Source organism: Cherax quadricarinatus, unplaced genomic scaffold (assembly GCF_038502225.1).
Source record: "Cherax quadricarinatus isolate ZL_2023a unplaced genomic scaffold, ASM3850222v1 Contig49, whole genome shotgun sequence".
In the NCBI taxonomy this organism is placed as follows: domain Eukaryota; kingdom Metazoa; phylum Arthropoda; class Malacostraca; order Decapoda; family Parastacidae; genus Cherax; species Cherax quadricarinatus.
The window spans coordinates 67,764-84,354 of record NW_027195075.1 but is presented as its reverse complement, the minus strand read 5'-3'; the positions used below and the strand labels follow the sequence as shown (position 1 = coordinate 84,354).

The window sequence follows — 16,591 nt, the reverse complement described above, 5'->3', positions numbered from 1 at the left end:
GTTGATTTGACGATGTCTCCAGTGTTTCCCTCTGGTTAGCACTGGTACAGGTGATATGATGGTGGCACAGATATGATGCTACTGTCAACAGATGAACGTCAGTAAAGACGAGAATTTCACTTTGCTAGTTGTACGTCTGGCAGTAGCTGCTGTTTGGATGCCAGTCAGCCATGTTTAAATGCTCAATTCCTTCCCTCGTTTGGCACTGAAGAAAAAAGTCCTACAGACCTGTCATTTCCTTGGAGATTTAGTTGATCAGGTTTTCTGCCATGTTGTCTTCCCTTGAACACTGGTGCAGTTGATATAGAGGTCAGTTATTTCATTGTAGTGGAAAACGTCTCGTGTCTGGTTCACGTCTGGTACTTGAATGCCGGTCCCTCTTTTGTCATATTTAGTCCATTTCGTTGTCGTCACCGTCAGTTTTTATGTCACTATGGGTTCTTTGCATGTTGCTGCAGCAGTACTTGCAATTTGGCCATCACTGGAGTTCGGATAGGCCCAGGGGACGGCAAGATATAGGAGCAGCCTTGTTGCGGCTTGCTGCGGCTGCGGCGCAGCATACAATTCAGGTTCATGTTCATGTAGGTTCACCAGGACGGGTCCTGGCCCGGGTCTTCTCCATGTGGTGACCCGACACTGACCCCCGAAATAGTGTCGGAGTTTGTACACATGATGCATCGTTGACAGCCCTATGGCGAGGACAGCCCTATAATTAGGGCGCGGTGAGTCTTTCAACTCCATTTGAATCATGCTTGGCACTTAGGCTGCAGCCCGAGTGCCAGAACAACTCAGATTCTCAGGAGGTTTGTTGAAAACATAACATCTGACACAAGTGGCAATTCAGGGACACAGTGAGGTATATATAGGTAATATATATAGGTAATATAATCGTTGTATGTAGTAGCAGTACTACTACTACTACTATTACTACTAGTATTAGTAGTACCACTATTACCACTACTATTATTAGTTGTACTACTATTACCACTACTAGTATTAGTAGTACTACTATTACTACTACTAGTATTAGTAGTAGTCGTAATAGTAGTAGTTGTAGTACTTATGGTAGTAGTAGCGGAAGTGGTAGCAGCTATGTCATGGCTCGGTTTATTGTCTTGAGGAAAATTCTTCCTAATACTTCAGAGATGATGAAGCTGCATTTATTCTGTTTGTTTTCTAATAGAAATAACGATTATTGATGATTCAAGACATTTACGTCTACGGAAATTGGGTTCTGTAATCACTAGGAGAGCGTCGATGAATTTTATCAGGCGAAATTTCGGTGTTGTACGCGGTCATTGTGGAATTTATTGTTCCTACATGAATTAACGTGGTCATTTAGACGTGTTTCAAGGTGTCTTGCTGTATCATCTACGTATATTCTGTCACAACCTCCATAGGGGATAATATAAACTCCTGTGTTGACTGGTTCAATATTCTTCAATTTCATCCAAGTCAGATCTTTTATTGAAGTACTGACTGGAATGGTGACTCTAGTGTTAGCTTGCGCGAGTACTTGAAAGACTTTCACTACAACATGGCTGTAGGGAAGGATTATGACTTTGTTAGGAGTAGTCTTAGTGCTCTTTTCTTGCAGTATTTGACAAAAAAAGAAGGGAAATGAAGATTAGGTTTGGTGTATATATGAACACTCTTTGTCAAGAAACTCTTGACTGCAAATTCGGTATGCTCTCAGGAAAAATCCGATGATGCTGCTTCAATTGGTCCTAGTGATAGGATGAGGAGTACACTGTCCTGTCTTGCCTTGAAACACACGACTCAACACATTCCACAGGCTGATAAATTAGACACATGTGCAACTCTTGGGTATCTTTATTAAGGAAACGTTTCGCCACACAGTGGCTTCATCAGTCCATACACAGGAGAATCTTAAAGAATAGGAGAAGAATGAGGTAATCAGTCCCTCAACCTTGAGTCGATGTGGTCAGTCCATCAATCTTGAGTAGAATACGGCATATGAGCGGAGAAGGAGCTTATAAACCGTAGGTAGGAGAGGTGCAGCAGTCATAGGTGGTGTCACATTTGCCCAATGTGGAAGTAGGTCGTGCCCAAGGGTTAGGCAAGCGAAGAATTCCTGTCAGACACTGCAACTTCTTGAGAACTTAATACTTGGGAATTCTCCGCTTGCCTAACCCTTGGGCACGACCTACTTCCACATTGGGCAAATGTGACACCACCTATGACTGCTGCACCTCTCCTACCAACGGTTTATAAGCTCCTTCTCCGCTCATATGCCGTATTCTACTCAAGATTGATGGACTGACCACATCGACTCAAGGTTGAGGGACTGATTACCTCATTCTCCTCCTATTCTTCAAGCTTCTCCTGTGTATGGACTGATGAAGCCACTGTGTGGCGAAACGTTTCCTTAATAAAGATACCCAAGAGTTGCACATGTGTATAATTTATCAACGTGTCGGTTCTGTGAACCATTCATCTACAACCTCATTCCACAGGCGCTGTATGACCCAATCTGATTTTGCGCTTTGTTCCGATTAAAATATAACAATTATAAGAGCATAAGAACATACGAAAGAAGGAACACTGCAGCAGGCCTACTGACCCATGCGAAGCAGGTCCATATCACCCTCCGGTTTAGCCCAGTGACCCACCTAGTCAGGTCACTTCCACTTAAAGATGGAGCACGGCATCAGACCTAGTAGCACAAGCTAGTCAGGTCCAACTCACACCCACCCACACCCTCTCATGTATTTATCTAACCTGTCTTTAAAACTACACACCGTTATAGCCTCAAAAACTGTACTCGGGAGTTTGTTTACCTGGAGGAGTTTACCTGGAGAGAGTTTCGGGGGTCAACGCCCCCGCGGCCCGGTCTGTGACCAGGCCTCCTGGTGGATCAGTGCCTGATCAACCAGGCTGTTGCTGCTGGCTGCACGCAAACCAACGTACGAGCCACAGCCCGGCTGATCAGGAACTGACTTCAGGTGCTTGTCCAGTGCCTGCTTGAAGACTGCCAGGGGTCTGTTGGTAATCCCCCTTATGTGTGCTGGGAGGCAGTTGAACAGTCTCGGGCCCCTGACACTTATTGTATGGTCTCTTAACGTGCTAGTGACACCCCTGCTTTTCATTGGGGGGATGGTGCATCGTCTGCCAAGTCTTTTGCTTTCGTAGTGAGTGATTTTCGTGTGCAAGTTCGGTACTAGTCCCTCTAGGATTTTCCAGGTGTATATAATCATGTATCTCTCCCTCCTGCGTTCCAGGGAATACAGGTTTAGAAACCTCAAGCGCTCCCAGTAATTGAGGTGTTTTATCTCCGTTATGCGCGCCGTGAAAGTTCTCTGTACAAGTCGGCAATTTCACCTGCCTTGAAAGGTGCTGTTAGAGTGCAGCAATATTCCAGCCTAGATAGAACAAGTGACCTGAAGAGTGTCATCATGGGCTTGGCCTCCCTAGTTTTGAAGGTTCTCATTATCCATCCTGTCATTTTTCTAGCAGATGCGATTGATACAATGTTATGGTCCTTGAAGGTGAGATCCTCCGACATAATCACTCCCAGGTCTTTGACGTTGGTGTTTCGCTCTATTTCGTGGCCAGAATTTGTTTTGTACTCTGATGAAGATTTAATTTCCTCATGTTTACCATATCTGAGTAATTGAAATTTCTCATCGTTGAACTTCATATTGTTTTCTGCAGCCCACTGAAAGATTTGGTTGATGTCCGCCTGGAGCCTCGCAGTGTCTGCAATGGAAGACACTGTCATGCAGATTCGGGTGTCATCTGCAAAGGAAGACACGGTGCTGTGGCTGACATCCTTGTCTATGTCGGATATGAGGATGAGAAACAAGATGGGAGCTAGTACTGTGCCTTGTGGAACAGAGCTTTTCACCGTAGCTGCCTCGGACTTTACTCTGTTGACGACTACTCTCTGTGTTCTGTTAGTGAGGAAATTATAGATCCATCGACCGACTTTTCCTGTTATTCCTTTAGCGCGCATTTTGTGCGCTATTACGCCATGGTCACACTTGTCGAAGGCTTTTGCAAAGTCTGTATATATTACATCTGCATTCTTTTTGTCTTCTAGTGCATTTAGGACCTTGTCGTAGTGATCCAGTAGCTGAGACAGACAGGAGCGACCTGTTCTAAACCCATGTTGCCCTGGGTTGTGTAACTGATGGGTTTCTAGATGGGTGGTGATCTTGCTTCTTAGGACCCTTTCAAAGATTTTTATGATATGGGATGTTAGTGCTATTGGTCTGTAGTTCTTTGCTGTTGCTTTACTGCCCCCTTTGTGGAGTGGGGCTATGTCTGTTGTTTTTAGTAACTGAGGGACGACCCCCGTGTCCATGCTCCCTCTCCATAGGATGGAAAAGGCTCGTGATAGGGGCTTCTTGCAGTTCTTGATGAACACAGAGTTCCATGAGTCTGGCCCTGGGGCAGAGTGCATGGGCATGTCATTTATCGCCTGTTCGAAGTCATTTGGCATCAGAATAACATCGGATAGGCTTGTGTTAATCAAATTTTGTGGCTCTCTCATAAAAAATTCATTTTGATCTTCGACTCTCAGTCTGGTTAGCGGCTTGCTAAAAACTGAGTCATATTGGGACTTGAGTAGCTCACTCATTTCCTTGCTGTCATCTGTGTAGGACCCATCTTATTTAAGTAGGGGCCCAATACTGGGCGTTGTTCTCGATTTTGATTTGGCATAGGAGAAGAAATACTTTGGGTTTCTTTCGATTTCATTTATAGCTTTTAGTTCTTCCCGCGATTCCTGACTCCTAAAGGATTCTTTTAGCTTAAGTTCGATGCTTGCTATTTCTCTGACCAGTGTCTCCCTGCGCATTTCAGATATATTGACCTCTTTTAGCCGCTCTGTGCTTTCCTGTATCCTTCCTGAATCTGAATTTTTCCAACTTGAAATTATTGCTGAGAGTGCTGTCTTGGCTGGAAATTTTCAGCACGCTATTTACATCCTCTTTATTTATTCCCGTTTTGCATTTATACACCTCGATCATATCCCCCCTAATTCTATGCCTTTGTAGAGAATGCAGATTCAAGGCCCTCAGTCTATACTCACAGGGAAAATTTCTGATACATGGGATCAACTTTGTCATCCTCCTCTGTACGTTTTCCAGAGCATTTATATCCATTCTCTAATACGGTGACCAGAACTGTGTAGCATAATCTAAATGAGGCCTAACTAAGGATATATAGAGTTGAAGAACAACCTGAGGACTGATAAATTAGACACATGTGCAACTCTTGGGTATCTTTATTGAGGAAACATTTCGCCACACAGTGGCTTCATCAGTCCACACAAAGGAGAATCTGGAAGAACAGGAGGAGAATGAGGTAATCAGTCCCTCAACCTTGAGTCGATGTGGTCAGTCCATCAATCTTGAATAGAATACGGCATACGAGCGGAGAAGGAGCTTATAAACCGTAGGCAGGAGAGGTGCAGCAGTCATAGGTGGTGTCCCATTTGTTCAATGTGGAAGTAGGTCGTGCCCAAGGGTTAGGCAAGCGAAGAATTCCCAAGTATTAAGATCCTGCCTACTGTTTATAAGCTACTTCTCCGCACATATGCCGTATTCTATTCAAGATTGATGGACTGACCACATCGACTCAAGGATGAGGGACTGATTACCTCATTCTCCTCTTGTTATTCAAGATTCTCCTTTGTATGGACTGATGAAGCCACTGTGTGGCGATACGTTTCCTCAATAAAGATACCCAAGAGTTGCACATGTGTCTAATTTATCAACATGTCGGTTCTCTGAACCATTCATCTACAAACCTGTCAGACACTGCAACTTCTTGGATCTTAATACTTCGGAATTCTTCGCTTGCCTAATTCTTGGGCACGACCTACTTCCACATTGAACAAATGTGACACCACCTACGACTGCTGCACCTCTCCTGCCTACGGTTTATAAGCTCCTTCTCCGCACGTATGCCATATTCTATTCAAGATTGATGGACTGACCACATCGACTTAAGGTTGAGGGACTGATTACCTCATTCTCCTCCTGTTTTTCAAGATTCTCCTTTGTATGGACTGATGAAACCACTGTGAGGCGAAACGTTTCCTCAATAAAGATACCCAAGAGTTGCACATGTGTCTAATTTATCAACATGTCGGTTCTCTGAACCATTCATCTACAAACCTGAGGACTTCTTTTATTTATACTTCTAGATATGAATCCAAGAATTCTGTTAGCTTTATTGCGAACTCTAATACGCTGTTGTATTGATTTCAGATTACAGCTAACCAGAACTCATAAATCCTTTTCGCAATCAGTAGTATTAAGATCTACATTGTTTAGTTTATGTGTGGCATGGTTGTTTTCCTTTCCACATTTAGAACTTTGCATTTGTCTATATTAAACTGTATCTGCCACGCCTCCTACCACTGCATCAGTCTATTCAAATCATCTTGGAGTGCTCTAATGTCCTCATTAGAATGAATTGGAAGGCCTAGTATGGTGTCATCAGCAAATTTGCTTATGTCGCTATTTACTCCCTCATCTATGTCGTTTATGTAAATTGTGAACAAGGGGCCCAACACTGACCCCTGCGGAACACCACTTGTGAGGTGCCTCCATTCTGATTTCTCCCTATTTATGCAAACTATCTGCTGTCTATTTGTCAACCATGCCTCTACCCAGGGAAAATTTTCTCCTATTCTGTGTGCCCTAAGTTTCCTCAATAGCCTTTGATGTGGAATTCTATCGAAAGCCTTACTGGAGTCCATATACACAATATCATATTCAATACCATGATCTACCTCCTCAAACACCTTAGTGAAAAAAAGCTAGTAAATTCATAAGACAGGAACGCCTTCTTGTAAAACTGTGTTGAGATTCATTAATCAATTTATGCCTATCAAGATGGCTACGAATTGTTTCGGCAATTATTGATTCCATAAATTTTCCCACTATGGAGGTAAGGCTTATTGGTCTATAGTTCGAAGCCAAGGACCTGTCACCTGCCTTGTAAATAGGTATTACATTTGCCATTTTCCACTTATCAGGCACTATGCCAGTTTGTAGTGATATGTTAAAAAGATTAGCCAAAGGTATGCTAAGTTCCTCTTTACATTCCTTTAACACCCTTGCAAACAGTTCATCAGGGCGAATTGAACATTAAAATGGTATATTGTTTCAGACTATGGAACAATGCTCTTCTCCAGACTGAGGGACTGACCACCTCAAAACTTTAAGGGTGATGGACTGATTACATCCTCTTCAAGTCTCTTCTGCTTCTATCAAATTTTCTGTACTCGACTGAAGAAGCCTACTGTGTAGGCGAAACGTTTCAAAATAAAGATACCAAACTGTTGCATATGTGTCTTACCTAACATCATCAGGGCCTGGGAATTTGTTGGGTTTTAGTTTCTCTATTTGTCTGAGGACCATGACACTAGCTACCGCAGTTGTACATAATTTATTATCATCCTGTTCTACATAATCTATTATTTCTGGAATTTAGCTAGTGTTTTACTGGGTAAAAACTGAGAGGAAGTAAGTATTGAAAATTTCACACAGAGTGATCTGACCTGAGTTAAGTGGGCCTATTTTGTCCCTAACCTTACTTCTGAATACCTGAAAGAACCCTTTTGGGTTGTCTTCGAATCCCTTGCAATCCTAGCTTCATAATCCCTTTTTGCTTTTCTTATTCCCTTTTTTTTATTTATCTCTTTATTTGAATATAATGATTTCTTAACTGCCTGTCCCCACTTTTGATACGCCTACATATGCCTCTCTTTTGACCAATGAGATGTTTTAATCTATTGTTCATCCATTTGGGAACATTTTTGTTAGATCTAATTTACCTACTTGGAACAAAAGTTGTCTGGGCAGCTAGAACTATGCTCTGAAAAACGTCATATTGGCAGCCAAGATCACCTACCTGACCCATAGTCTGGACATCCCAATTTAGCCCACCCAGGAAATTTCTCGGTGCCATGAATTCGGCCAAGCGAAAGTCTGGGACGGAGATTTAATTGCAATGATCTGGGTAATTCTATGATATATGAAACTAAGTGATTTGTGATCGCTTTCTCCAAGCTCATCATTAACCTCAAGATTATTAATTAGTGATTCTTTGTTGGCAAGATTCAAGTCAATCAGATTGTTTCCTCTAGTTGGTTCTGCCACAAACTGTTTTAAAAAGCAATCATGAACCGTATCAAGAAAGTTACTAGACTCAAAAATTCCTGTCACATCGTTCCAATCAATTTGTCTAAAGTAAAATCTCCCATTATCACAACATTTTCATATCTAGATGCCTTATGAATTTCGTCCAATAACAGCTTACTGCCCTCCCTATCAAGGTTTGGGGGCCTATAAATCACACCCAAAATTAATTTGTCACGACCCTCGAGAAACTGTAGCCAAACACATTCTGTGTTCGATGTTTCTAATCTTATATCTTGTCTAACACAACAATTTATATTATCTCTGACATACGTCACCACACCACCACCCATCCTGTTGACCCTATCAGTGTGGAATAGTTTATAACCCTTTATGCTGCATTCAGAAGGCATTTCTCCATTTTTCAGGTTGAACCAGGTTTATATAATTGGATTATTATCTATATTACCTGCACTTGCAAATAATCTTAGCTCATCTATCTTATTTCTTAGACTCTTACTATTTGTGTAGTAAACCTTAAGGGAGCTAGTCACTTGTTGCCCTCTACTATCTCTCTCTTTGATTATTGATCAATTGCTTTGCCTTTACTGGCAACTTTATTTTGAATATTGTCTTTCAAACATATCCCTGAGGTATCCTGGTAATATCTGCTGTTTCCTACAACAATACTGCAGCCTGATTGTTTCCACAAACACCCATACCTCTATAATCTATCAGGTTAAAGTCCTAGACAATTCATCAGTTACCCCCTCAATCGAATTGGCTAATGCAACCCCTCGAACCCCAGAGAGATGAACCCCATCTCTTGTATACATATCATGCTTACCATAGAATTTGTCCCAGTTATCAATGACTACTGACTACTTCTATGGCTGACCTGTACTTATCCAGTTGCTCCTGTCTCCTGCCCTTCCCAGTGTCATTACCCCTACCATTAAGACAGATAATGGGCTTGTTCCCATTATCTGACATAATATCATCCAACTTGCTGACTATGTCACCCAGCTCCTGGGAGGCGCACCCTCTTGACATTATATTGTTTCGCGTAGATTAAATCAACTTAATGTTCATTTTATGTCTATAACATCTGAGGACCCTCAAGACCATCTTAAACTGTCCAATCTTTCTTGGAGAAAAACTTGCATTAATTCTAGTCTGTCTGCGTCCCAGTTAGCTTTATTGAAAGAAACTGGCAAAAATGAATTACTTCATCTGAGTGTCGCATCTGATTAGCTTTAACTTTTCCATCCAGATTTCTTGATAATGCACCTCTGAGCGGCTTCAAGCTTAACGTCCCTGAGTATTTTAGAAGATTGATCTTTTTTATCTCTTTAACAAATCTGACTTATACTTAACCGTACATGTCCTAGCTAACTTACTATCTTTAGTGGAGAAAATTCCATTAGTTTTCAACACTAATCTTTAACGGTATTATCAGGTTATCCTTCACTCAGCACTATTACATTCACGTGCACTGAGGAATACTGAAATTCCTTCTTCAGATCGAGTAGCCACCGAAATATCTATGTTATTATCGTTATTATTACTATTATTGTCAATTATTATAAACTAAAATGGGAAAATATATCATTACCTTAAGCCAGACTGTAAGAGTGTGTTGAACGGTCAGTAAGCTGCTCTCCCACTCCTTAACATCATCTGTCAACACATATCTATATTAACCATCATGTTTTTATCATATATATATATATATATATATATATATATATATATATATATATATATATATATATATATTTATATATATATATATATATATATATATATATATATATATATATATATATATAAATATATATATGTCGTGCCGAATATGTAAAACTGGTCAAATAGCAAGAACTCATTTAAAATTAAGTCCTTTCTAAAATTTTCTCTTATACATTTAAAGATATATTTTTTTCATTAATGTTAAGGTAAAAATTTTTAATTTTACACCAAAAAAATCTTAGAAAACTTACCTAACCTTATTATAAGAAGAGCAATTTATTTTAGCCTAACCCAACTAAATGTATTTTAGATTTGTTTACAATAATTCAATATTGAACAAACACAGTGAAATATATTTTTATCGTTAGGTTAAGAGTTATTTTGGCGAAATTTTAGCATATACAAATTTTCGCTTGTCTTATATGGCAAGATGAGCATTGCTATTTAAGCCAAGATCGCAAGTTCTGCCTATTCGGCACGACATATATATATACATATATATATATATATATATATATATATATATATATATATATATATATATATATATATATATATATGTCGTGCCGAATATGTAAAACTGGTCAATTGGCAAGAACTCATTTAAAATTAAGTCCTTTCTAAATTTTTCTCTTATACGTTTAAAGATGGGGTCCACCTCTGGTGTAAATTGTGGGACAGCCTCGGAGAAGTGGATAAAAAGGCTTCAAGGAAGAATATTTGGATTTCTTCCTGAAGCCGTTTGAATATTCCACTTCTCGTACCACCCCATCTTTTGATATATATTTCTTTTACTAATAGGAATAGATATAGTTTTTCCATTAATGTTAATGTAAAAATTTCTAATTTTGCTCCAAAAGAATCTTAGAAAACTTACCTAACCTTATTATAACAAGCATAATTTATTTTAGCCTAACCCAACTAAATATATTTTAGATTTGTTTACAATAATTTAATGCTAAACAAACACAGTGAAATATATTTTTTTCGTTAGGTTCAGAATGATTTTGGCGAAATTATTGCATACACAAATTTTCACTTGTCCTATATGGCAAGATGAGCGTTGCTATTTAAGCCAAGATCGGAAATTCTGTCTATTCGGCACGACATATATATATATATATATATATATATATATATATATATATATATATATATATATATATATATATATATATATATATATATATATATATATATATATGTCGTGCCGAATATGTAAAACTGGTCAATTAGCAAGAACTCATTTAAAATTAAGTCCTTTCTAAAATTTTCTCTTATACGTTTAAAGATATTTTTTTTCATTAATGTTAATGTAAAAATTTATAATTTTGCACCAAAAGGAACTTAGAAAACTTACCTAACCTTATTATAACAAGCGCAATTTATTTTAGCCTAACCCAATTAAATATATTTTAGATTTGTTTACAATAATTTAATACTAAACAAACACAGTGAAATATATTTTTTTCGTTAGGTTCAGAATGGTTTTGGCGAAATTATTGCATACACAAATTTTCACTTGTCCTATATGGCAAGATGAACGTTGCTATTTAAGGCAAGATCGCAAGTTCTGCCTATTCGGCACGACATATATATATATATATATATATATATATATATATATATATATATATATATATATATACTATATATATGTGTGTGTGTGTCGTGCCGAATAGACAGAATTTCCGATCTTGGCTTAAATAGCAACACTCATCTTGCCATATAGGACAAGTGAAAATTTGTGTATGCAATAATTTCGCCAAAATCATTCTGAACCTAACGAAAAAAATAATATTTCACTGTGTTTGTTTAATATTTAATTATTGTAAATAAATCTAAAATATATTTAGTTGGGTTAGGCTAAAATAAATTGTTCTTGTTATAATAAGGTTAGGTAAGTTTTCTAAGATTCTTTTGGTGCAAAATTAAAATTTTTTACGTTAACATTAATGAAAAAAATATATTTTTAAACGTATAAGAGAAAATTTTAGAAAGAACTTAATTTTAAATGAGTTCTTACTAATTGACCAGTTTTACATATTCGGCACGACATATATATATATATACATGTTTTTGCCTTCAAATTTACGTTACTAGTAAAATAATTCCTACATCCTAAAATTGATGTTATTTATAAGTTTATGTTACTTATAAATTTGTATTTTAATTATAAATCACTTACCTACAAATGGTCCAACAAATGGTGAGTTTTTAATAGTATGTGTTGTGATGAGATGGTCCTCGACCAGTTGTCTCACTTCTTGCAGACCCACCAGTACCTCCACCTCCACTTCTCTGTACAATAGTAGATTAAACATTACTACAGTGACCAAATTAGCAGTTGTGGAGAAATTTTCTCCAGGAGGGGGGTATCAGCCCCCTTCAGCCCCTTTCAGCCCCTTCCAGCCCTGAGGGGCCCAGCCCTCTCAGAAGGGGCAAATATCTTGTTTACTGCTACAGCGAGTAATTGATTCCAGATGCAGTACGAGTATGTGACGTGGTCAAGTGACCGCCGCTCCTTGCAGTCCAGTGTTGCAGAGTGTATTTTAATAAGAGACAGTACATCTCTTACCTTAGCAGGACAATTAAGGAAAATCCTGCTCCCACTTTATTACCATAGTAAAGATAGTGGACATTGTTGTCTATGCTTAAGACAGTAAGATTTAAACATTCTGCTTTGCTTCATCGAGGAAGTGGCAAGGAAGCAAAAGTACTAGGTCAGCTTTTCCTTTGTGCTAGGGGAGTAACGGCGTGGGGTGCTGTGGCATCTTGAGATTACTTTTGACTCTACTGAGAGTGACACTGATGCCAGGATAACCAACAAAGAACAATCTGTGCATTAGTGTGAACAAAGTGTCTCATAAAACACAATAAACACTTAAGAGAAGTGTGATCAGCTTCTTTAGTGATAAGATTGTGAACAATAAAGACAAATCTTGTGGAACATAGTGTACCAGTGTGCGTATTCCTAGACTATGGAAGACATGGACATCCAAGGACACTTCAGCTTCTATCAAGTCACCGATACCTGTCGAAGGTGTGAAGAACACCATTGCTCACGCTACAAGAGCAAGATAGGATACGAATTTCTTGTAGTACGGGAGACTGCGCAGTTCTTGAGTCGCAAGGAGTTTGTAATCAACCTATAGTCGGCAGTTAGGTGCGGACTTTTGAGTCCATACAAGTAAGTTTGTCAGCCATCAGTGAATGAAATATGCTGACATAACACCCCCTAGGGGTAATTTATAATCTTACAAATTATAACTCATTTCAGCCTGTTGAGGAATGATTTCGACAGCTTCTCAAGACCTCTTCTGCAGGGGCGGCTGTGCAGGTGATGAGCTGTCTTTCTAAGTTAAGTTTTCCCTTTACAAAATGTATAAGCTTAGCTGGTAATACCATTTCTCAACATTTTAGTCGTGCTCGAACCGGATAAAGCCCACACTGTGGTCCAAATACGTTGTACTACAGTGTACAAATAACCTACAAGCCAAGGTCCTTCGAAAAAAGCTATAAAACTAGTGTTTTACAATTTAAATCAGTATAAATAAGTCCCTCCAGACTCAATCACAGAGAATGGTCAGCCAAAAGAATACGGGCACTCACCCAGCATTCACCCAAAGAAAATGGGAGCTGAGTGACTCACCCAACAAGAAAACGGGGGATGGCACCCGGCATCCACTGCTCCAAGCTCGAAGAAGCGCTGACTAAGACAACAACAACCCGACTGATGTTTGGTTTGTCTGAGTGTATATACACATAGTGTTTATAATGTTTATAGACAGAAATTAAGAGACAAGATTGTGTTAAAGTTTGTTCATTATAGATATACCTATTATATTAAAGGAACTATATATATAAATTTAAGCTTTCATATATATATATTAACAGTGACATTTATATATGTGTAAGTAATATTCACGTGTGATTTACAGTTGTACAATGCCATTTATAGTGTATAGTGAATGAAGTGTATAACATAGTTATTTACGATTAATCATCGTGGTCAGGCTGACACAGCAAACTCAAGCCATAAACACCAGCCACATGTACGGTGTACCCTTCATGGTCATTGACCCTGAGGTTAAGCTTAGTAGGTCAGTAGTGCCTGACTGATTATTGCTGACTTAAGCATAACAAAAACTCAGCTGTTTATAGCAGTACAGTGTTTTTTAAACACTCTAAGTGTGGTGCTAGAATATTCAGTATACTATTAAAATGGCTTGCTTGAAAACTCAGTTTCAGTCATTACAGACTAAGATTACACAATTAGAAAATCTAATTTCAGTCTGTATAGGATTAACTCAAGATACAAACATAGATTTTGATGATCTTGAGGTCAAATTTGAATTACTTACACAACGTCTGGAAATAATTAATTCAGACTATACACATTATGAAAATAAATTTCTTGAAACAGATCCATCTGAGGATGAAATTAAAAATGTTTTGGATACATTTAGTAATCAATTAAGGTGGACAGGAGTACAGGCTATCTGCCGCAAAACTCTGTCAGAGACCTACTGTAACTAGTGGTCAAACACCTGTTACACCTGTAACAACAACAAGTGTCCCATTACCAAGCTTACCTACATTGTCATTACCTATTTTCCAAGGTCATAATTATGAAGAATTCATTAGTGGTTTTCAGTCCATAGTAAATTCACGAACTGACATAGATGAGATTGCTAAGTTCAATTATCTTAAATGTCTTGTGAAGGGAGAACCCTATGAACTGATTAAGTCATTTCCGGTGGTTAAAGGCAATTATCAAATAGCCTTACGTGTCTTAGCAGACAATTACTTTGATGCTGACAAGGCCAGAGTTAGACATGCAGTCTTAATATCAAGCTTGAAGCCACCCAAACATTGTTTTTCAGACTTACAGGCATTTAGAATCACATTAGACAATAGTCTCAGATCTCTAGATGCTAAATATGACCTAAGGCAATGTGATTGGTTTATCAGTGGTATTGTACAAGATAAGTTGTCACCACAAACTATTGAACGATTAAATATTATGTTCAATAAACGCTATTTCACTTGTGAAGAAATTAGCAATAGTTTACAAACAATAGTTTCATGCATGCAAGCAACGAGACAAGATGAAAAATCCACAAATCCAGTGGATAATAAACCTTCAACTCAGTATAAAAAGAGTATACCTACTCCCACTAAACCACAGAATGGGAAATCCCATATAGGCATTTATCAAGCTGTGAATACAACAGACAGTAAGCAGACTGTCATACATAAACGTACTCCAAAATGTGTACTTTGTGATGGAACACATTGGGCACAGTATTGTAGTCAATACACAACAATTGAGGCACGTGAACAACGTGTTCATCAGCTGAAAAGGTGCATCAAGTGTTTAGATGAACACAAGGGATGTAAATGCTCACTGAAGAAGTGTTTTAAATGCAAGGGTATACATCATACAGCATTATGCCCAAATACTTTTGCTGAACAGCAGAAGACTTCCACAGAATCAGGAAGTCAACAAGCAACAGCTCTCACAAAAGTAATAAAGAAAGCCAAACAACTATACTACTCCAGTAGATTCACAGACACTAGAGGAGATATAAAAAAGACCTGGAAAACACTCTCTCAGATTCTAGGGACCCACAAACTGAGAAAAACCAAGAATATTGTCCTAACTAAACCTAATGAAACACCACTACATCCCACTGACACAGCTAACAAGATAAACGACTTCTTCTCAACCATAGGATCTAATCTCGCCAGTAAAATCCCACATACCAATGCCCATGCCGGGGACTACCTAGATGGGAATTTCCCTAATTCCTTCTATCTTGCACCAACTGAGCCCACGGAAGTCACCGAGATTATAAAGTCACTTAAAAATAACTCGGGGAATCTGTCTCATGTCCCACCATTACTGTACAAGCGAGCGGCCCATGTCCTTTCGCATGCTATTTCATTACTTTTTAACAAGTCACTAGAGACTAGCACCTTCCCAAAACTACTCAAGATGGCAAGGGTTACACCAATACATAAAGGTGGTGACCCGACAGATTTAAACAACTATAGGCCAATATCTAACTTACCATTGCTATCCAAAATCTTTGAAAAAAAAGTGCACAGGAGACTGTATTCATTTATAATGGCTCAAAACATACTCAACCCCTGCCAATTTGGATTCAGGAAAAATAAAAGCACTAATGATGCAATCATAAAAATGCTAGATCTGCTTTACACAGCATTGGAAAATAAGGAATATCCACTAGGAATTTTTATTGACCTAAGAAAAGCTTTTGACACAGTAGACCACGACATCCTACTCCACAAACTTGATCATTACGGTATAAGAGGCCATGCGCTTGCTAATTTCAAATCTTACATTACTAATAGGTATCAGTATGTCACCATTAAAGGCACAGCATCAGCAACACGGCCACTTGATACTGGAGTTCCGCAGGGAAGTGTCCTTGGTCCCCTGCTCTTCCTCATATACATCAATGACCTTCCAAACGTATCCCAACACCTGAAACCCATTCTCTTTGCTGACGACACGACTTATGTCATCTCTCACCCTAATCTTGCCACCCTCAACACCACTGTGAATGAGGAGCTGATCAAAATATCGACTTGGATGACAGCCAATAAACTTACGCTTAACACTGACAAAACTTACTATATTATGTTTGGTAGCAGAGCAGGAGATGCACAAATTAACATTAAGATTGACAACACTC

The 16,591-nt window shown here is 38.6% G+C and overlaps 1 protein-coding gene across 1 annotated transcript in view; it reads right to left on the bottom strand.

Annotated features, from left to right (window-relative positions):
- LOC128700457 (dynein axonemal heavy chain 12-like) overlaps positions 1 to 16,591 on the bottom strand; it is a gene marked incomplete at its 5' end in the record, with an annotated part of 447,977 nt that overhangs the window by 367,138 nt on the left and 64,248 nt on the right. Inside the window, 2 exons of the mRNA XM_070079936.1 lie at positions 9,733 to 9,797; positions 12,055 to 12,167. Coding sequence (XP_069936037.1) covers positions 9,733 to 9,797; positions 12,055 to 12,167 — 178 coding nt within the window. The remainder of the gene's footprint in view (positions 1 to 9,732; positions 9,798 to 12,054; positions 12,168 to 16,591) is intronic.